Genomic DNA, 22,352 nt, shown 5'->3' on the forward strand with positions numbered 1-22,352 from the left:
CTCGAGATTGGGGGTGGAGCACCTAGGATTGTGGCTAGAAATTCTGCACTTGCCTAGCTATAATGTGCAAGGCTCTAGGTTAGGATGTGGTTATCTCTGGTAGTTCAAAGGTACACCAACAGCAGTTAAGAGCATTTCTTGTTCTTGCAGAAGACTGTGTTCAATTCCCACCACCCACAGGGGCTCTCACAACCCTCCGTAGCTCCCGTTCCTGGGAACCTAACACCCCTTCTTACCTCAGAGTTCACCAGGTACACACATAGTGCACAGACATGCATGCTAGCAAAACACTCCTACACATAAGTCTAAAAAAGAGCACTACTAGCATAATGCACACCTGTAATCCCAGAGTTGGGAAGATAGATGATAGAATTGGGAGCTCAACAGTGTCAGTCTTGGTTATGTAATGTCTGTGGTAACTATTTCACATCAAGTCATTCTCATATCAAGAAACTGGCTCAAGAGCTGCAGAGACGGCTCAGGGGTTAAGAGCAAGCACTGTTCTAGAGGACTCGATCTCTGTCCCCAGCACCCACGTCAGACACCCCACAGCTGAGTGTAACTCTAGCTCTAGGGGATCCAACACCCTCCTCTGGCCTCCATGGGTAATACTTTCAATATGCACAAACCCACACTCAGAAACACACATATGCGCATATTTTAAAGTAGAAGTAAGTAGTGGAGCTTAGTGCTGCATGCCTTTAATCCTAGCAGTTGGGAGGGAGAGGCAGGTACTGTCTTGAAAAGAACATACATAATAAATAAAATAATAGTAAAGTAAACCTAAATGGCAAACATCTTTAATCTCGCACTCATTAGCAAAGGCAGGTGGATCTCTGTGAATGTGAGACCAACTAGAGCTATGTTGTCTCTAATAGTAATAAAATCTGAGCTGGGCAATGGCGCACGCCTCCAGGCCCAGCACTCGGGAGGCAGAGGCAGATGGACCTCTGATTTCGAGGTCAGCCTGGTGTACAGAGTGAGTTAAAGACAGCAGGGTTACACAGAGGAACCTTGTCTCAAAAAACCTAGAAAAAAATAATAAAATCTTAAAAATCGAAACTGGGGGCAGGAGACATGGCTCAGTGGTTAAGAGCACTTGTTGCTTTTACAGAGAACCTGGGTTCAGTTCATGGCACTCACAGGGTGGCAGACAACCACCTGTAACTCCAATTCCAATAGGTCCTGTGTACTCTTTTGACCTCTCTGGACACCAGACATGAACATGATGCACAAGTAGACATGCAAGCAAAATACTCCTATACATACAATAACATAAAAGTTAAGAAAAAAATTAGTGAAGGCCAGTCGTGGTTGCTCATGGCTATAATCCCAGCATTAGGGAAGCTGAGCCGGGAGAATGGAGACAAGTCAGGAGTTCTGAGACAGCTTGGACTACATACATACTGAGGCTGTCTTAATACCCTCCCTCAAGGAAAACAAACAGGAAGTTGTCTATTCCATGGCAGTCTAGCATGCAGAAAGCCCTGGATTATTCTCTAACATTGCTTAAAAATAAGTGGATAAATGATTCTCAGCCTGTCATAGTGGCTCACCCAAGTACTAGCACTGAGAAGTCTGAGGCAGGAGAATTTCCCTAGTTCCAGGTCAACCTGAATTACAAAGCAAAATGCTATCTCAAAATCCTGGTCTCTAGCTCGGGATATAGGTCCTTGGTACTTTCCCAATATGCATGAAATAAAATCCTATGTTCATGCCTAAAAACTGCTTAAATTTTTTCAAAGCCATACATACATCCTAGGGGCTGGAAGAAGGGCTGAGTGGTCAAGAGTGAGGACCTGAGGCAGGAAGCTTACAACTCTGACGTCCACAACCATGAATATCTACATACATGTGTATACACACACACACACACACACACACACACACACACACACACACACACAAGACTAAACTCTTTGGGAGGCTGAAGAGATGGCTCCGTGGTTAGGTGGGCATACTGTTCTTGTAGAGGGCTTCATGCTGTCCCCAGCACCCCATCAAGTGGCTCACAATTGTGCCTCCCCCTCTGGAGAAGTCCAGAGCCTCTGGCCTTCCCTGGCATTCGCATTCAATGTACTTAGCCACACACAGGTACGTACATGTAACTGAAGATATTTTAAACCTTTTAAAATTACTTTTATAGGTGTTTCCTGCTTACATGGACATCTGCACCATATGCGTGCAGTGCCTTTGGAGGTCAGGAGAGGGTGCGGTTGCTGGGAACCTAACCCTGGTCCTCTGTCTGCCAAGCAAGGGCTCTCAGCCACTGAGCTGCATCTCGGTTCCCTAAGTTTGTTTTAGGTGTTCTGACCCAAACTGCCCCTGTGGTAGAGGCTCGTTCTCTCTGGAAACAGTCTGCTTTCTGCCATGCCTGCCTGTTTTCAGGTAAACTACTATCACTCATGGCTCCCATGGGCGAGAGGACCTAGAGCTCCTTGAGTAGCAGTGTTAGTCATGTATCCAGACCCATGAGTCACCGTTCTTGTTTTCCACTGTGGGGCGCGTGTCTGCTTGCTGAATGCTAATTCTCAGACAATTGTAAGTGCTCAGGAAAGGGGGGAAGAGACCCAACACTAGCCCAGGCTGTGACAAGTTCACATACTAGGAATACCCGGGTTTCCCAGTCATTTGAGGATGTGGTTATTTTAATTTCGTTTCCAAGTATAGCCTCACCTACCTAGATCTCACTGCTCCAATACCTTCGCTTGGGGGAACACTCTCTGCTCCGTTTTACTGTGCGATTGGAGTGTGGGTGTAAATTTTACCCGAGGCTTGTTCTGCCCGTAGTGGTTCTCTGATGGCACTGCACTTGCTCCAGCTAAAGTATATTTTTAGGAATCCTCCTGCCCATCCTGCTCAGGAGAGAGAGAGAGAGAGAGTGTAGATGTAGGTGTAGACTCATCAGATCACACTTTCTTTAGCTTGTAGTACCTGGGTTATAGGAGGAGAATGTCTGAATAATTTACAGTCAGTACTTTGCACACGGCCTCATCAGCTGGTGCACAGGCATAGAGAAATCAAGTCAGTTCCTTACGTTAGGTTGGTACTGGCAGACTACAGAGATAAGAAAAGTCGGAGAGGTGACCGGCACCTGTAATTCCAGCTCCGGGGACTCTGCCATTCTCTTCTGGCCTCCTCGAACCCACACCAATATGCACATGCAGGGAAACAAACTTAGCTTGATTGTATGTGTATTCACAAGAATTGTGTCTGTGCTTCTGTGCGCCACGTGGGCTTGGTGCTCCTGGAGGCCAGAAGAGGGTACAGATCCCCAGAAACTGTAGTAACAAAAGGTTGTGAGCTGCCGTGTGGGTGCTGGGAGACAAACCTGGTTTCTGAGAGAGGAGCCAGTGCTCTTAACCACTTAGCAGTCTCTCCAGCCCTTTAAAAAAAAAAAAAAAGGGCCGGGCGGTGGTGGCACACACCTTTAATCCCAGCACTCAGGAGGCAGAGGCAAGTGGATCTCTGTGAGTTTGGGGCCAGCCTGGTCTACCTCCAAGCCAAGCAGGACTGAATAAGGAGACCCTCTTTCTTTTCTTTCTTTCTTTCTTTCTTTCTTTCTTTCTTTCTTTCTTTCTTTCTTTCTTTCTTTCTTTCTTTCTTTTCTTTTTTTTTTTGGTTTTCAAGACAGAGTTTCTCTGTGTAGCCTCGATTGTCGTGGAACTCACTCTGTAGACCAGGCTGGCCTCAACTCACAGAGATCTGCCTTTCTCTGCCTACTGAGTACTGGGATTAAAGGCGTGTGCCACCACCGCCCAGCTAAGACCCTTTTTCAAAAAAATAAACATTTGAGACAAAAAAGATAACAGTTTCCACAATGACCCAGGTTACTTCTTGCCTATCTAAAATTAGAATTCAAACACCGAAATGGAGTGGTTTGTTTTTCTTTTAACCAGGGATTGCCAGGCAAGCAGGTTGCCCTAAACTGAGTTTGGAATATGTGAATGGGTGAGTGTTTGGGGAGGGGGAGGGGGCACTTTTGCTATGTAGCCCAACCTGCCCCAAACTCAGAATCTTCTTGATTTAGACTCCCGAATGCCAGAGTTACAGGCTGTGCCACCACAGCCTGTGCAAGTAGTTTTGAAGTTTGATTGTACTTTGTACTTCTTAGTGTAGGTGGGCTTGAGGGTCATGGTAGGGGTGGGGACAGAGGACTTGGAGGGTTGATTCTCTCCTTCCACAGTGTCTCTTCCAAGGATTAAACTCAGGTCATCAGGCTTGGGAACAAATATCTTTACACTGAGCTACCTCACAGGCCCAGTGTTTGGCTGGCTGGCTGGCTGGCTGGCTAGGTTCTTTGTTTTATTTTGTTTTGGTTTTCTTTAGATAGCACCACTGTTAAATCACGTCTCATCCCTTACGTTATCACAGCCAGGTTACTTGGGCCAGTCGTTGTGACACAGGCCTTCAATCTCAGCATTTGAGAGGCAGAGGCAGGCAAGATCTCCATGAATTCAAAAGCTAGCCTGTTCTACATAGCAAGTTCTAGGTGGCCAGGGCCACATAGACCATGTCTTAAAAAAAAAGAAAGAAAGAAAAAGAAAAAGGCAGCAGCAGTCTGGACAGACTGTTTTTATAATTTCCCCCAGTACTAGGAATTGAACCCAGGGCCCATGCATGCTAAACCGTTCCAACCACTGAACTATATATAGTCTCAGCCCTGTATTTTTTAATTTTATTATCTTTTATTATTTTTATTTTATTCTAGATGAACTAGAATTTTCATGATTTTAAACTGTCTAAACTCCTGCTTATGTGATAGTTAACACCTTTCTCTCCAAACGGGAGCCTGCAACACACCAGGTACTGGATGATTAGGGGGTCTAAGTCACCTTAGTACAACCCAGCACTTCCTCAGATTCAGTCTCACTGTGTGATGCCATTGTGCTGCATGGAGTGAATGTCCCACCTTGCCACGTTGAACCTTTGAGACTCCCAATAGGAGGAGGAACGAGCTAGCATGCCTGGGTCAGTGAGCCATTCAGAATTCCATACACAGCTGATAGGTCTACATTTGGGCCTTCTCGTCTCACTGCATCCCTACACTGACTTGGATGGTCTCAAATGACTGCCTGTAGAATTAGGGTGTCATAATTTTTTTTATTTTAAAAATTTTAGATTTATTTAGTATTTGGTATGTATGACTTTTTTGTTTTATTTTGTTTGTTTGTTTTGGTTTTTCGAGACAGGGTTTCTCTGTGTAGCTTTGGAGCCTGTCCTGGAACTCATTCTGTAGCCCAGGCTGGCCTCGAACTCACAGAGATCCTCCTGGCTCTGCCTCCCGAGTGCTGGGATTAAAGCCGTGTACCACCACCGCCCGGCATGTATGACTGTTTTGCTTGCATGTATGTATTTATATGTACCGTGCATTTGCCTGTACCCTCAAAGGTCTGAAAAGGACATCAGATCCCCTAGGATTGGAGTTACAGGCAGTTGGGAACCATCATGTGGGTCCTCTGAAGAACTTGTGCTCTTATCTCCAGAGCCATCTCTCCAGCCCCTAAACTGTTAATAATTTTAAAAACAGATCTAAGCCAGGCAGTGGTGGTGCACCGTGAGGTCAGTTTGGTCTACAAAGCTAGTTCCAGGACAGCCAGGCTTGTTACACAGAAAAGGCCTATCTCAAAAACAAAAAAAAAAACAAAGCCAGGTGGTGGTGACGCTTTTAATCCCAACACTGGGGAGGCAGAGGCAGGTGAATCTCTGTGAGTTCAAGGCCAGCCTGGTCTATAGAGCGAGATCCAGGACAGGCACCAAAGCTATACAGAGAAACCCTGTCTCGGAAAAACCAAAAAAAAAAAAAAAAAAACAGCAGACCTAAAAATCTTGAGAAGAATGTTAGCTTCAGCCAGTAGTAATGGCTGATGCCTCTAATATCAACTACTTGACCATCAGAGATTGGAAGTATACAAGTTCTAGGCCAACCTGAGCAACTTAGTGACTTTCCTTCCTGCCAGAAAAGGAAAGGGCTGTGGGTGGCGCTCAGTTAGGATGCTGTCCAGCTAAATGTAAGGCCTGGAGGCCAGTGAAGACAAGTCACAAGGGTTTGTGTTGTTTTTGAGACAAGGTCTCACTATGTAGCCCAGGCTGGACTCAGAACTCAGGTGTGGGTGGAGAGCTGGCTGGGCAGTTAGGAGCATGCCTGTTCTTTCAAAGGACCCAGGTTCAGTTCCCAGCACCACCCACAGGGTGGCTCACAGCCATCTGTAACTCTGGTTCTAGGATCTCACATTCTCTTCTGAGCACCTCAGGCACCAAGCAAGTCCATGGTGCACAGACAGACGTGGTGAAGGCAAAACATGTCAAATGAGTAAGTTTGGTAAAAATGTAAACAAAAATGAAAAGGTCCTATGTAGTTAACACAATTGTACATATCTAATAACAATTTTTTTTTTTTTTTGGTTTTTCGAGACAGGGTTTCTCTGTGTAGCTTTGCGCCTTTCCTGGAGCTCACTTGGTAGCCCAGGCTGGCCTCGAACTCACAGAGATCCGCCTGGCTCTGCCTCCCGAGTGCTGGGATTAAAGGCGTGCGCCACCAACGCCCGGCTCAATTTTTTTTTTTTAAGGTTTTTCGAGACAGGGTTTCTCTATAGCTTTGGAGCCTGTCCTTGAATAGCTCTGTAGACCAGGATGGTCTTGAACTCACAGAGATCCACCTGCCTCTGCCTCCCGAGTGCTGGGATTACAGGTGTGTGCCACCACCGCCCAGCTTAATAACAAAATTTTAAGAAATTACCATTTTAAGGCTGGAGAGATGGCTCAGAGGTTAAGAGCACTGCTTGCTCTTCCAAAGGTCCTGAGTTCAATTCTCAGCAACCACATGGTGGCTCACAACCACCTGCAATGAGATCTGGGGCCCTCTTCTGGCCTGCAGGAATATGTGCAGGTAGAACACTGTGTACATAATAAGTAAATAAACCTTAAAAAAAAAAAAAAAAGAAATTACCATTTTAATTATTTTTATATATTGGTTTTCTTTAAGATTTATTTATTTATTTTATGTATATGGCGTTCTATCTTCATATACACCTTTATGCCAGAAGAGAGCATCAGATCCCACTAGAGATAGTTGTGAGCCACCATGTGGGTGCTGGGAATTGAACTCTGGACTTTTGCAAGAACAGCCAGTGCTCTTAACCACTGAGTCATCTCTCCAGCCCCTAATCTTTATACACTGTTAATGAAAGTATAATTATATTACTTCTCCCTTTCCTTTTCCTCCCTCCAGATCCCCCCTTGTTCCCCTCTAACTCCCTCTGTGTCTCCCCCTTACTCTCAAATTGATAGTCTCTTCTTCCTTGGTTATTATTGGTGTGTGGGTGTGTGCACCTGCATGCAAAAATATATGAATATAACCTGCTGAGTTTCCTTTTGTTGATTGTGTGTATATGGTTTCAGGATTGACCACTGTTTTTTTTTTTTAATGATTTATTTATTTATTATGTTTACAGTGTTCTGTCTGCACATATCTCTGCAGGCCAGAAGAGGACACCAGATCTCATTACAGATGGTTGTGAGCCACCATGTGGTTGCTGGGAATTGAACTCAGGACCTTTGGAAGAGCAAGCAGTGCTCTTAACCTCTGAGCTACCTCTCCAGCCCAGGATTGACCACTCTGTATTGGACAACCAGTTAACAGTGCCCATCCCTGGGAAGAACTAATTTTTTTTTTTTAATTTTTCTGAGTTTCCATGTGTAGCCTTGGCTATCCTGGAACTCAAGCTCTGCAGATCAGGCTGATCTCAAACTCACAGAGATCTGCCTGCCTCTGCCTCCAGAATGCTGGGATTAAAGGCATGTGCCACCATGGCACTGCTGGGAAGGACTAATTCTAAGCCACCATCAATTCCTGTATTGTCTAGGGGTAAGACCCCATGAAATTTCCCCTTTCCATATTAGCATGTCCACAGATGTTGCCATTGTTCCAGGCCTGTTGATGTAGCCGTTCCTAGGAGACACTGTGTGACAGCTGACTTCCTGTGCTGGCTCATAAAATCTTTGTGCCCCTTCTTCTAGGATGCTCCCCAGCTGTGATGGAGATGTACCATTGGGCTGGCTGATCTTTGTGTTGTGTCCAGTTGTGGTTTTCTGTGATACTTTCCATTTTCTGTAAAGGGAAACTTCTGACAGGGGTGATACTGCACTTACCCATAACAGACAGCGGCTCAAGAACCAGGAGGGGTCTGTGAGCCATTTGTCTGGAGCAAGGCTTGTGGGCAAAGAAGTTACTAATGGGGTGTAATTAATTTTTTTTGACAAGGTCTCATTGTAACCCTACCTGTCGTGGAACTAGCTATATAGATTGTTGTGGAATAGAATATTTGTTTAACTAAATAAAGATGTGTTATATTCATTTGTTGCAGAATAATTGTTTAACTATGTAAATATGTGTTGCTCTTTCACCTTGCCTGCCTAAGGCATCTGATTGGTCTAAAATAAAAAGCAGTGGTGTGGTGGTGCAAGCCTTTAATCCCAACACTCTGGAGGAAGAGGCAGGCAGATCTCTGAGTTCGAGGCCAGCTAATTCCAGGACGGCCAGGGCTACAGCAGAGAAACTCTGTCTTGATAAAAGAAAAGAAAAAAAAAAAAAAAAAGCTGAATGGCCAGTAGCTAGGCAGAAGAGGGACAGGTGGGGCTGGAGGGCAGAGAGAAAAGGGGAGCCAGCCAGGGGCCAGCCAGACATGGAGGAAGCAGGAAAGAGGACGGACAGTACATAGATGTCTCGGGGCAGCATGTAGATTAATAGAAATGGGTTAATTTAAGTTAAAAAAAAAAAAAAGCTAGCTAGAGACAAGCCTAAACTAAGGTGGAACATTCATAATTGATGATGAGTCTCCGTATCATGATTTTGAGGCTGGTGGTCCAGGATGGCATGGACCAGATTGACCTGAAACTGGCAGAGATCTACCTGCTTCTGCCTCCTGGGTGTTGGGATTAAAGGCCTGACGCAGGCCGGGTGGTGGTGGCACTCAGGAGGCAGAGCCAGGTGGATCTCTGTGAGTTTGAGGCCAGCCTGCACTACTGAGCGAGATCCAGGACAAGCACCAAAACTACACAGAGAAACCCTGTCTCGAAAAAAGCAAACAAACAAGAAAAGGGCCTGGCCCAGCTTATTATTATCACTTATATTTGTTTGTGTGGTACCAAGAGTTAAACCTAGAGCCTCAAATATGCTAAGTGACTGCTCTACCACTGAGCTGTATCCCCTACCCAGGTCTTGTGTTTGCTTGCCTGCATTTCCTTTCTCTAACAGAAACAACCTACATCTTAAAGAATACAGAATGGGCCTGGTGACACATGTCTACAATCACAGCTCTGCGAAAGCCAAGGCAGATCACCAGTTCTAGGCCAACCTGGACTGCATAGTGAGTTCCAGCCTAGACTACACGTCTCAAAATCCCTAAAAAAGAACAGGAAGGTGGCTCAGTAGGTAAAAGTGATTGTCGGGTAAGAATGGGGACCTAAGGTTAAATTATCAGAATCCACGTAAAAGCTGATTAGTAGAAGCCACTGTAACCACAGCCCGCTTACCTGGGGTGAGAGGTGGAGGCAGGAGGATCCCAGCAGGTTTAGAGCCCACCTATCTGGTTTCTATGGTGAAAAAATAACAGAGACCCTGTCTTTAGCAAGGTGGGAGGCCAGCAGTGGTGGCACACACCTTCATTCCGGGCACTCAGGAGGCAGAGGTGGATCTCTGTGAGTTCTAGGCCAGCCAGATTACATCATGAGACCCTGACTCAAAGAAAAGGTAAAGTCAAGGGTCAGCACCTGAGGCCAGTGTCCTCTGATGTACACAAGCACTGTGGCACGTGAATAACACACATCCAACACACACAAAAGTTCAAAATGGAACTGAAATCTAGGGTTGCTAATATAGCTATATAATAAATTAAGCCCAAACCTGAGAAACTCCAAGAACAGAGAAGCCTCAGTTTATATAATTAGATCCCACTATGTGTGATCTGACTGGACAGAACTAGCATGCACACATGCACATCTTCCCATGTCAGTACAGGATCATTCTTCAAGGGTACATAAGCAGGCTAGCCCTTTGATGTCAGGAGTGTGGGGAGCAGAGGAGGAGATCTCCGATGATAAAGTTCCTTCCTTGAGTGTCTGAGGTCCTGGGTTCCATCTCTGACAGAAAATCCACGCTCAGTCCTGAACTATAACATGTGCTGACTCCAAGGGGTTGCAGTACTTCCCTCTACCAGCATCCCACTTCCTGGCTCCTCAGACTGTGGGAAGGCCTGTGTTTGTAAGCTATTGGCCAGGCTCCTGGGCGCAGGAATGCTGCACTGCCTTTAATAGCTGTGTGAACAGTCCTTCTATGGGCAACAGGCGGTTGCCCGGGTACCTGCATGTTTTCGTCCTTAGAATCTGTGCTTACCATGCTGACCTTGAAATTTAGAGCAGATGCATTCTCGGAGGAAAAGGAGGTGAGGTTCCTGAGTGGAAGAGGAAGCCTGAAAGGTTTTAGAAATGGAATAAAACAAAATGTCCCCTGCCAAGGCTGTCAACCTAGCAGCTCAAGGATCACAAAAGACTGACTTCAGGGTGCTTGGCCTCCCCTAGGGCGCCATGGGCAGGGCCTGAGGCTGGAATGCTTTCAGAAAGGAGGTAGGGGACAGTTAGTTAGCAAATCCCTGATGTTTCTTTCTCCACAGTTCCCTGAAACCAAGCAAAGCAAACCTCACATGTCTCCAAGTGTAGGCTCCCTCTCCCAGAGTGGCGTTTCCATCTATCCATCCTACCCCCATTGCATCACCACTCAAAAGAACTGCGACTGCCAAACGCCTCCTTCGCCAGCTTTTTAAGGCACTCCCCTGACAGACCGTGAGCCATTGGGCCACTCGGAGGGCTGAGAGCCTGGGCGCTCCCAGCAGACCTGCTCCTACACCTTGTGGGTAGCCTGAAGGAGTCTGACTCGCAAAGTAAAACTACTTCTAAGCTGACTAAACTTGACTGCTGATGCGCTTTGGACTCCGGCATGAACACAGTGGAGCGCCTTCTTGGAATCTGGCCCGGTTTCTCTTAAACGCGCCAAAAAAAAAAAAAAAAAAAAAAAAAGCGACCAGGAAACCCTTAGACTTGTTCTGCTTTGGTGCTGAATTGTGCGAATACTACTTTTGAAATCTAACGGGATTAAGTAGCTTCCCCTGGAGCCAAAGAAACTAAAACAGGGTCATCGTACCCAGATGTCCTGAGGCTCCCAGGGGCACAATACGGAATCTGGAACCAAAGGAGTGACTGCGGATTCGGGCGCCGAGCTCGACTCTCCAGGCCTCGCTCTGCAAACCACTGGGCTGGAGGGTGGTTAGCACACCTAGGAGGCCGCACTTGTCACCCGCTGTTCCCAGCTGAGCGTCAGCGGAGGTGGTTAGAAACCCCGGAAGGGCGGAGAGGGAGCTGGCGTAGGCGGGTGGGTGACTCAGCCAGCAGCCCTGGGGACAAACGGGTTAAGTGGGCGTGGCATGTGCCGCTCCGCCCCGACAGGCCCCGCCTACGGAGGCCGCGGCTGGCCTGCGTATTTATAGAGGCGGTGCCGGGAGCGCCGGGGCGTCCCTGTGCCCGCAGTCCCGCGTCATGGAGCGGCCGGCGCCTTTGGCGGTGCTGCCCTTCTCCGATCCCGCGCACGCCCTGAGCCTGTTGCGCGGCTTGAGTCAGCTGCGCGCCGAGCGCAAGTTTCTGGACGTGACCCTGGAGGCGGCGGGTGGCCGCGACTTCCCTGCGCACCGCGCTGTGTTAGCGGCCGCTAGTCCCTACTTCCGCGCCATGTTCGCGGGCCAGCTGCGCGAGAGCCGCGCCGAGCGCGTGCGCTTGCACGGGGTGCCGCCCGACATGCTGCAGCTGCTCCTGGACTTCAGCTACACCGGCCGAGTGGCCGTGAGCGGCGACAACGCCGAGCCGCTGCTGCGCGCCGCGGACCTGCTGCAGTTCCCCGCCGTGAAGGAGGCGTGCGGCGCCTTTCTGCAGCAGCAGCTCGACCTGGCCAACTGCCTGGACATGCAGGACTTTGCCGAGGCCTTCAGCTGCTCGGGGCTGGCTAGCGCGGCGCAGCGCTTCATCCTGCGCCACGTGGGCGAGCTGGGCGCCGAGCAGCTGGAGAGGCTGCCGCTGGCCCGCCTGCTGCGCTACCTGCGCGACGACGGGCTGTGCGTGCCCAAGGAGGAGGCGGCCTACCAGCTGGCGCTGCGCTGGGTCCGCGCGGACCCGCCGCGCCGCGCCGCGCACTGGCCGCAGCTGCTGGAGGCCGTGCGCCTTCCCTTCGTGCGCCGCTTCTACCTGCTGGCACACGTGGAGGCCGAGCCGCTGGTGGCGCGCTGCCCGCCTTGTCTGCGCCTGCTGCGCGAGGCCCGCGACTTCCAGGCGGCACGCTACGACCGGCACGACCGCGGGCCCTGCCCCCGCATGCGTCCGCGCCCGTCCACCGGCCTAGCCGAGATCCTGGTGCTGGTGGGAGGTTGCGACCAGGACTGCGACGAGTTGGTCACCGTCGACTGCTACAATCCGCAGACGGGCCAGTGGCGCTACCTGGCCGAGTTCCCCGACCACTTAGGTGGGGGCTACAGTATCGTGGCTCTGGGTAACGACATCTACGTGACGGGTGAGTGTGCTGGGGGGTGCTTTCCAAAAGAGACACTCAAGACCTGGAATCCTGGGGCCAGACCTAGCCCTTAGCGGGGACTTCGTTAGTTTTTCCATTTGCTTTCAAGCCATAAGAGCCCCCTGTGCGGGCAGAGACATAGCTGCTTTGTGGATCTCTGTGCCCTACGTGGTACAGCCTGCCTTCCTTAGCCAACTCCTTGCCCCGGAGGTGCCTCCCCCTTTTGGGTTGGAAGAGACCGGGCATTGACCTGGCACAATGGGTGCTTTCTTTTAATCCCCAAGGAATGCGGGGACAGGCTGCAGGCTGGCGCCTGGTGAGACATCTCTCCCTCCCCAAAGCAGGGGCATTTCTCCCTCCCTGCTAAGCCACAGGGGCCTCCTGACTCACTGGCTTTGTGACCAGTGACAAGGTTTCTCAGAGCCTGCACCTAGGCGGTGCACTGTGGATCACATGGTGTTTAGGCTGCACTAGTCTACGACTGTAAACATGGTCACATGTTGAGAGATTTTCTTCCAGTTACTTGGCTGAAACCCCAAAACACTGCCGAGTCACTGTAGGCGGGCCCCAGCCTGCCTCAGTGCAGGGCTTCTCCCACGTTTTTCACTAAGGATGAATCCTGGTCACACTGAGGCTACCTCCTTCTTCAGGCCAACGGGAGTGGCCTCTGGAACTGCTATATAAAGACCACTGGGGCCTCTGCCCCTTATCATTATCAGGCCGGCAGGCATGAGGCTGGGCCGTCACAGGGCTGTGTTCCACATTCCACACAAAGCCCACTCTGATCTTCCTGTGGGTCTCTGAGCAGACGGGACAAATCCTGTCTCAGGGACAGCCTCGGCTCTGGCCCCAGAATCCACCCTCTGCCAGCCCCCGCTGGAATCTAACCCTCTAACAACCTGAGGCTGACTCTGTGTTGCTTAGGGCTCCGCCCTTGCCACCCTGCCCCCATCTCCTCTGAAGTCTGGCTGGTGACTCTGAGCAGAGAGGCCTTCCCAGACTCGCCCTTGGATAAGTCACAGCTGAACAGCTGATCGGGTGGAGGCAGGTGGCCCCGCCATTCCCTTCAGCTGCTGGTGGGGGGTTTTCCTGAGGAGTCAGGAAGCTGCTTCAGCTGCTTTACGACGTCCCTGTAAAAGGTGCCTCAGACTCGTCCCTCAAAAAGCTTTGGGCTGAGAGACAGACAGACTGTCTCTGCCCTGTTTAGGGCACCAGGCAGGAAAGCCAAGGGCACAGCCCCCAGGATTCCTGGAGTCTTGTGACACCATGAGGGTTTCATGATCTTGGACCTACTTTACACTATTCCTTTTTTTTTTTTTTAAAGACTTGTTGACACACAGAAAATCAGTGTCCTACACTGTGTAGCTTGCTAAGTGTTTCAAGTGAAACATCCCCCTGTGCCCGTCACTAAGGTCAACTAGAACCCCAGAGGTGTATGACAGGGTGGCCTGCTGTGTCAGGTCTCTTGGGTGACAGTGTGGGTTTCTTCTCATCTTGTTCTGGCACAGTCTAGGTTTGAAAGTGTCCAGGAAGTCTGGAATTTGGTGGCCAAATCTCATGTTTAGTATCTATCTACTCAGAAGAGCTGCCCAGACCTGACACTGGATGGTCTGAGTTAGTTGTGATGAATTTGGGTGAGAAAAAAAACTAAGGCTGTGGGGGGGGGGTTGGTTTTGTTGTTGTGGTGGTTTTTTTGGGGGAGGGGGATCTTTTTTTGGATTTTTGAGACAGGGTTTCTCTGTATAGCTTTGGTGCCTGTCCTAGAACTTGCTCTGTAGACCAGGCTGGTATCAAACTCACAGAGACCCACCTGCTTCTGCCTCCAGAGTGCTGGGATTAAGGGCATGTGCCACCACTGCCTGGCTTTGTTTTGTTTTTTATTATTTTATTTTTGGTTTTTCGAGACAGGGTTTCTCTGTCTATCCCTGGCCATCCTGGACCAGACTGGCCTGGACCTCAGAGATTTGCCTGCCTCTGCCTCCTGAGTGCCACCGCCCAGGTTTTGTTTTTTTGGTTTTTGTTGGGGGAGAGGGGGGAGGGCAGATGGTTTTGTTTTGTTTTGTTTTGTTTTTTCTTAGAGACAGGGTTTCTCTATATGGTTTTGGTGCCTGTCCTGGATCTCGCTCTGTAGACCAGACTCCTCGAACTCAGAGAATCTGCCTGGCTCTGCCTCCCGAGTACTGAGGTTAAAGGTGTGCGCCGCCGCCGCCGCCGCCGCCGCCGCCGCCGCCGCCGCCGCCGCCGCCGCCGCCGCCGCCGCCGCCACCACCACCACCACCACCATCCGGTTCACTGCCCAGTTTTGTTTTGTTTTTTAGTGTATGAGTGTTTTGCCTGAATGTAGTCTGCACCATGTTTATACCTGGTGCCAAGGCATCAGATGCCCTAGGATTGAGGTCATGGATGGCTATGAGCTGCCACGTGGGTGCTGGGAATTGAACCCAGGTTCTCTGAAAGAGCAGCCAGTGCTCTCTACCCTCGTTTTGTTTCTTGAGACGGGGTCTCATAGCCCAGAGCAACTCGAACCGCTGAGTGCTGGGATTACGGGTGTGTTGCTCTCTGGAGAGCAAGCCCAAGGTCCCTGCATGCTACGGTAAGCGCTCAGCCAGCTTAGCTGTGTCTCCAGTCTAGACTGTTGGGATCGGCATCCTTTGACCTTGATGACAGCGATTAGTGGGCCTGTGCACTGCCTCAGTGACAGTGACAGCGTGGCGAGGCTAGCAGAAGACAAATGTGTTTTGGTGACGGGAGGGAGGCTAATTCCTCTGCAGGGAGAGGCCTATCCGGAAGCCCAAGGCCCAGGTGGGTGAGGCACTGCACGTGGGCTGACCATCTGCCCTTGTGTGCCCTGACAGGCGGCTCTGATGGCTCCCGGCTCTATGACTGCGTGTGGAGATACAACTCAAGTGTGAATGAGTGGACAGAGGTGGCGCCCATGCTCAAGGCCCGAGAGTACCACAGTTCCTCTGTCCTGGACGGGCTACTGTATGTGGTGGCAGCTGACAGCACAGAGCGCTATGACCATGCCACCGACGCCTGGGAGGCTCTGCAGCCCATGACCTACCCCATGGACAACTGCTCTACCACTGCCTGCCGAGGCCGGCTCTACGCCATTGGCTCCCTGGCAGGCAAGGAAACCATGGTGATCCAATGCTATGACCCGGACACTGACCTGTGGTCACTGGTGGACTGTGGCCAGCTCCCACCTTGGTCCTTTGCACCCAAGACGGTGACTCTGAATGGACTCATGTACTTCGTCAGGTGAGCCCCTGGGTACACTGTTTTTGACTCAGCATCCCTGTACTGCTCATGTCATAGATGAGGAAAAAAGCTACCTTAATTAATCAAGCTACCTCAGGGTAGTGGAGTCTTGGCAGTGCCTAGCTAGTCAGCCACTGGTTTCCCGTGCATCCACCAGCCACATGTGTAGCATGCATGTGTCTGAGTGAGACAGAGATAGATGTCTCAGCTCTACCCTAGCCCCATCCACTGGTTTTGATGACCTGTCTGGTCACAGCCAAATTTTGTGCCTTGGCTGACTAGCTACTGAACATTTGGGCGGCTAATTGGATTCCCTGTGTACTCTGTGTGTGTGTGTGTGTGTGTGTGTGTGTGTGTGTGTGCGCGCATTCATGCATGTGCATGCATATTCCCTGCTCCTGCCTCCCTGGTCTGGAGTCTGCTTGAACCTCTGGGGCTGGGAGGAAATGAATGAATGAGTGAATGAATGAATGACAGTCTCCTTTTGGTCCTGGACTTTGATCTGGGAGCCCAAAGGTGTGTGTGTGCCCTGGGCCTGCATTTTCTCTGGCTGAGCAGCACTGTGACCTTTGCCTGCCCTGCCCCCAAAATAGGAGGTCGCCGCTCTTCAGGGTGAGCTCTGAGGAGTCTAAAGGTCTAAAGGGAACACAAGTGTTATTGTGTGTCATCTAAGTGGCTGAGGGGCCTGGTAATCTTTAAATGCCAGGACCTGAAGGTCTGCTTTGAGAACACCCTGGAACCTTCCTCAGCCTGGGTCCTGTTATAAAACTGCCTGGCCTGCCCCTAGTTCTCCCTGGTGCCTTCAAGAAGGGGGAGGGGCCGGCTATAAATACAGCTTTGAGGCGTGCCAGGTCCTTGCTTCAGCCCCTCTGTAGTGGCTTCTGGCCCAGCATCTTTGAGAACACCGTTCCTGTCCTAGGGCAGGATCCTGACACCTACTGGCTCTCCTGGACAGTGATCAGTTTGGATTGCTCGCCCTCCAACTGGAAGTGGGAGGGGTTTGCGCAGCCTCTGGTTCCCTTATGTGCCATCCACACAGGAGGCCACTTCAGCCCCACTTAAGGCCTGGGTATCAGGGACCGATTAAAGGAGCTGCTGCCCTGGGCCCCACTGTGCAAACGCTCCCCGGTTTCTGGAAAAGGCAAAGGTATTGACTCTGCCTGGGAGGTAGCAGCCTTGAAGGGAGGAGGTAGGGAGCCCTGTCCAGCCCAGCCCCTTCCAGGTGTGGCTCTTTGGTCTCTACTGGCAAAGAGGAAAGAAGGCAAAGAGTGCAGGGATAACCTGGTGAGTTCAAGGCCAGTCTGGAAGCCGGGCGGTGGTGGCGCACGCCTTTAATCCCAGCACTCGGGAGGCAGAGGCAGAAGGATCTCTGTGAGTTCGAGGCCAGCCAGGTCTACAGTGCGAGATCCAGGAAAGGTACAAAGCTACACAGAGAAATCCTGTCTCGAAAAACTTAAAAAAAAAAAAAAAAAAAAAAAAAAAAAAAAAAAAAAAAAAAAAAAGCCAGTCTGGGCCACCAACCAAGACCTTGTCTCAAAAATGACATCCAAGTCCCCGGAAGAGTCGGCAGCTTTGAGGACTTGCTAGCCCTTCACACCCGAGGTTCTGCTGCTTTGGTCTGACTATCTTTCCCTCCATTCCTTGCCCAGGGACGACTCGGCTGAGGTGGATGTATACAACCCCACAAAGAATGAATGGGACAAGATCCCATCTATGAATCAGGTAAATTTGCGGGCGTGGCGGCAGTTGTTAGTCAGGCTGGTCCTGCTTCTGCAGTTGAACTGTCATTAAGGTGGAGTGTCTGGGAGACAGTCATGGTGGGCGGGGCCTGTAGTTAGTCCTCTCCAGGTGTTCTCAGTTAATGGAAGCTCATTCCATTTGAAACTTGCCGGGTCCAGATGGTAAGAAGGATCTCAAGATCAGGCTTGTGGTCACTGCACCCTTACCTAAGCCACTGAGCAGAAGGAGGTGAGGAATCGACAAGTTGTTATCTACAGAGAGTGAGCAAGTGCAGAGGCCCCAGGGCTGGTGTGTTTATGTGAACACCAGCCGCCATTGTGGCTACAGGGAGTAGGTTCAGACAGGTCCCTGGGAACTACCTACCCCAGCTACTTCCTGAGGAATTGACCTTGGGAATACATTTATTGGACACGTGCTGTGTGCCATGAACAGGGGCATTGCTGCTGGTGTTGTCTGGGCAGGATCTCCTATCTCTGCTTGCTGATGGTGTGATGGCGCTTGGAAGGCCAGGTTCAATTCCGAGCTGTCACTGATAGTTGTTCCAGCATACTTTCTGCTATCTGTAAGATGGAAAGAACAGATGAGCCTGCCCTAACGGACGGATGCGGGATGCTGGGTGTGGCCCACACCTGGAGACCATGCTGACCACATAGGAAGCCCCATTTCCCTGTTGGGAAACAGGAAGGTTTTGGCTTAGCCCATTTATACTCCCTAGAAAGCTGGCTGAGGGTGGTTCTCAGTGCCGTGGTTATGATCTGCTGGGCTGCTCCCAGGAAGCTACTAGAGCAATCAGAGAGGGAGGTCTGCCTTGCCACAGTTGCCTGCTCTCACTCCTCTGCCTTGACCTGCAGGTACATGTCGGGGGCAGCCTGGCTGTCCTGGGAGGCAAGCTCTATGTCTCTGGGGGATATGACAATACATTTGAACTCTCGGACGTGGTGGAGGCATATGACCCGGAGACCCGGGCATGGAGTGTGGTGGGGCGCCTTCCAGAGCCCACCTTCTGGCATGGCAGTGTGAGCATCTTCCGCCAGTTCATGCCACAGACACCAGCAGGGGGCCGTGGCTTTGAGCTGAACAGTGGCAGCAATGACATGGATGCAGGCCGCCACAGGCTGCCGCAGAACCCCGACGAGCTGCACTAGCCCAGGCCTGGCCCAAGGGAGGGCCTTGGTGCAAGGGGCCAGGCACCTACAGAGGAATGGGCCACCAGGAAGAGCAGTGGCTCCTGGGTGCTGAGTGAGCACCTCAACGTGTCATGTGAAGGCTTCTGTACATTCGGAGCCGATGTCACAGCTTCTAGGGACGAAGCTGGTGGTGACCTGTGTGGTCAAGAACCAGTGGCTTCTCCACTATCGCGTATCTCTGCCTTCCAGAAAGTTACCTCCAGCTTGTAGCATCCAACTCACCGTGCAGTGTGCCTCTCCTCGCAGCCACCTCCTGGGCCTGCTTGATCCCAGAGCAGAGGGCAAGGGTCCCTGTGACAGAAAGTGGCCTGGCCTGGAACACTGGGGACCCAGGAAGACAAAGGCTACAAAAGAGAGCTTAAACTCCATCTAGTACCAAGGATCCCTGCAGCCAGTGCAGTCCGAGGGGTGTCTGCTCACCTAGATTCGCACGTCTGTTGAGGTCTCACCATACAGGGTAGGCTTTCAGGACTTGAGTACGGACTGAGCCACAGTCTGAGCTTGAAGGGGTCTGTTTTCATAGCACATGGTCTCACCTGGCCAGGAGACCCTCCTTGGGGTTCTGTCCCAAGCCTGCAGAGGCAAGGCTGGAGGAGACCAAAGCTCACGAAGCTGGATTGCTGTGGCTCCTCGGGAATCTTCCCTGACACTTGGCTGAGTGGACAGATGTAAAGACTCCTGCTTCTAAAGGAGACTGAGCGGGGCGGCCCCAAGGCTTCGTTCTAGGTTTGAAATGTTTGCAGTTTGAACTCTAAAAGAAGTAGAGAGTTGGGAGAAGAGACAAGTGGCTTTGTCTGACTTTAAGATGTATAGGTCATCATTGTTAGAATTTTCCTGCCATTGTGTAGAAAACTTCGGATTCCTAAGAGCTCAGGTCCAGGTGTATGAGTACCAGAACACCTGAGCCATAGCTCAGCGGAGCCCAGCATTTCTTCCTGACTTTGAGTGGTTTCATGGGTTTCGGGGCTGGGACTGCTCAAGGTACCCAGTGGCCTCTCTGCTGGAGTGTATCATCATGCCTCTTTCTGGGGAAGAGGGCATTAGGACAGTTTTATTGGAGACAAAGCCAAGGTTCAGGGTGCTTTGGTGAACTTGGGTGGGTGAGGCTCTAGGAACAGAGCCTGCCCTATCACATACCTACAGTCCTCTTCTTGGCCAGGTGGCAGAGGAGGCTGCCTTAATTTCCAGGGTACCTACCTACTTCCTGTTCAGTGCCATGCACTGCAGAAGTCATCCTGTTTAGTTTGAGATCCATATTTCTAAAATGCTGTGCTGGGCACCCAGCCCTGGGAAAGACCAAGTGTATGGGGCAGTGCTGGCCCAGCCCAGGCCCACTGGTGTCCTAGGGCTCCCGTGGGGTGTGCAGCCGGAATTTGTTTTGTTTCCTGGTGCTGTCAGCCCAGCCCAACTGTGCCTCTCCTCCCTCTTGGCCTAGTAAACTCTTTCACTGAGCCTTAAAGAGCTGCCACCCAGAGGTGTTGGTACTCTGGGGTGCCTTGGCATGGCAGGGTGAGGTCCTGTGTGTGTTTCAGGAACTAAGCTCAGTGCTGTGGAAAGCGTATTGTTCGGTCCACCTGTAGACTACTACTGTCAAGTCCTCCTAGGGACAGGCTAGGGGGCTTCCCAGAGGAGCGCTGCATCACTGCACTCTCCTGTGACCTGCAGTGGTTACTGCATTATATGCACGCTTGCACAGGGCCCCTCTGCCCACCTGTGCTCCAAAGCTGCTCAGGTTTCCGCATCACGACCCATATTGGGGTTTGTAAGACCGAGGACAGTGCAGAGTAGACACTCACTGTGATCCCTCCCTCCCTCAGCTTCTCCTTTGCCAAGGGCTCTAGACTGTACCTCTATCACTTGACACATGTCTACACTAACGGGGATTAAAGCTGGGTTACTTGGGTATGGGATTGTCCCTGTCACATGTATAAAGCTTTTGTATAAAGCTTTTATATGTCAGGACAAAATTAAGTTATAAAAATTCTGTGCCTGGTTTTTGATGCTGATCTGTAGGAATTTCTTCTATTTATGACTTCAGAGACTTATGTGATGAAGGTTGCCTTCCTTAGGTAACCAGCATTCAGTCACACCAGTGGCTGGGGCAGATTTGTATATTTATTTGTCTACTCTATAGGCTTCTATGTCCAGCATTCTAACGTTTTAGGATGCTCCCCCCATTTTTGAAATAAAATGTTTCCTATATGCTGGGTGTCATGGCTTTCATTTTTTTGTTTTTCCAGACAGGGTCACACTGTGTAGCTCTAGCTGTCCTGGAACTCACTTTGTAGACCAGGCTGGCTTTGAACTCACAGAGATCCACCTGCCTCTGCCTCCCAAGTGCTGGGATTAAAGGTGTATGCTACCACCGCCCAGCTGGCCTTCATCTTCTAAGAAGTAGCAGCAAAAATAATTTTGTAGTCGGGGGTCACCACAACATGAGGGAACTGTAATAAAGGGTGGCAGCATTAGGAAGGTTGAGAACCACTGCTCTTGAGAGTTTTCAATTAGGCTGTGAGACCCCCCTGAACCTTCCTCCATCTGGATCACTCTCCTCCCCCAGGACCTATCCAGACCCAGGGGAGACCTATGCCTGGGCTGGAAAAGCAGCAGGCTAGGATCCCTGAGGATAGACTAAGGATCTCACCCGTGCTAAGTGCTTTACCGCTGAGCCACACACACACACACACCCCATGGCCTTTAATACCTTCAGAACAGATCTGAAGCCCGAGGCCTGTACTGGCAAACCTGGGGTGCATACAACCACACATGGCCTCTCCCTCAGCTGCTGATGGCCAGGAAATGGAAGGGAGTCAGCTGTGTCATGAGTGAAGCCCACTTTCCTAGCCTCCCAACATGCCAGGGGAATTAGGGTGTGTAAAGGCGGGAATATGGCATCTCATGGAGCAAGGGGATTAGGCGAGGCCCAGCTCCAGTTTCTGGGGCCGTGACCATCACTGACCCAGCTTGGGTGGTGGGGTGTTTCAGTGTGTCTGTATTTGACACTCCTATCAAGGTCTATGCCTCCTCCAACCAGGAAGTACTGGCGACAGCCTCACCCAACAGTGTGGCAAGGAGGACATCAAGTCACTCCCCTGCTAGGTCATGGAAAGGCCTTGTACTTCTTACTGGGGTACTTGGAGCTCAGCTTCCGTGCTGAGGACGCCCCTGAGCTTCTGTGCTAACAGGCCAGGCAGGCATGAGAAAGCTGTCTTTAGAGCAGCCCCCAGAAATTCGGCAGATGTTTCCTACCCAGTGAGCTTCTGTGGACTTGTCCGAGAAGCATGAGCATGTACTAGCCCGTGGGAGTCTCGGGCTCATGTGGATACAAAGGAGTTAAATTTAAAAATGGGTCTGCAGCACCCATGACCCACGACACCCTGCTCTGTAAAAGGTGAAACCCATGCCCCTTCCTATTCAAAGTCTGGACCAAGATAAGGCCCTTCCAAGGGATGGGTCCCTCTGTGGGCATGAAGCCAGTCAAGGCCAGCTTCTTAGCTGCCACTGGCCATGTTCAGCTTCATTGGACTGGCTTAACAGGCCAATGAAGCCATGAC

The 22,352-nt window shown here is 50.7% G+C and overlaps 1 protein-coding gene across 1 annotated transcript; it reads left to right on the top strand.

The window, feature by feature from the left end:
• The first annotated feature begins 11,092 nt into the window (after window positions 1-11,092).
• Window positions 11,093-21,000, top strand: Klhl21 (kelch like family member 21). Its single transcript, XM_076565721.1, has 4 exons — window positions 11,093-12,610; window positions 15,466-15,871; window positions 17,521-17,593; window positions 18,463-21,000. The coding sequence occupies exons 1-4, from the start codon at window positions 11,590-11,592 to the stop codon at window positions 18,754-18,756; spliced, it is 1,794 nt and encodes a 597-aa protein (XP_076421836.1). The 5' UTR covers window positions 11,093-11,589; the 3' UTR covers window positions 18,757-21,000.
• Window positions 21,001-22,352: the final 1,352 nt, after the last annotated feature.

The sequence above is a fragment of the Peromyscus maniculatus genome, chromosome 2 (genome assembly GCF_049852395.1).
Source record: "Peromyscus maniculatus bairdii isolate BWxNUB_F1_BW_parent chromosome 2, HU_Pman_BW_mat_3.1, whole genome shotgun sequence".
In the NCBI taxonomy this organism is placed as follows: Eukaryota; Metazoa; Chordata; class Mammalia; order Rodentia; family Cricetidae; genus Peromyscus; species Peromyscus maniculatus.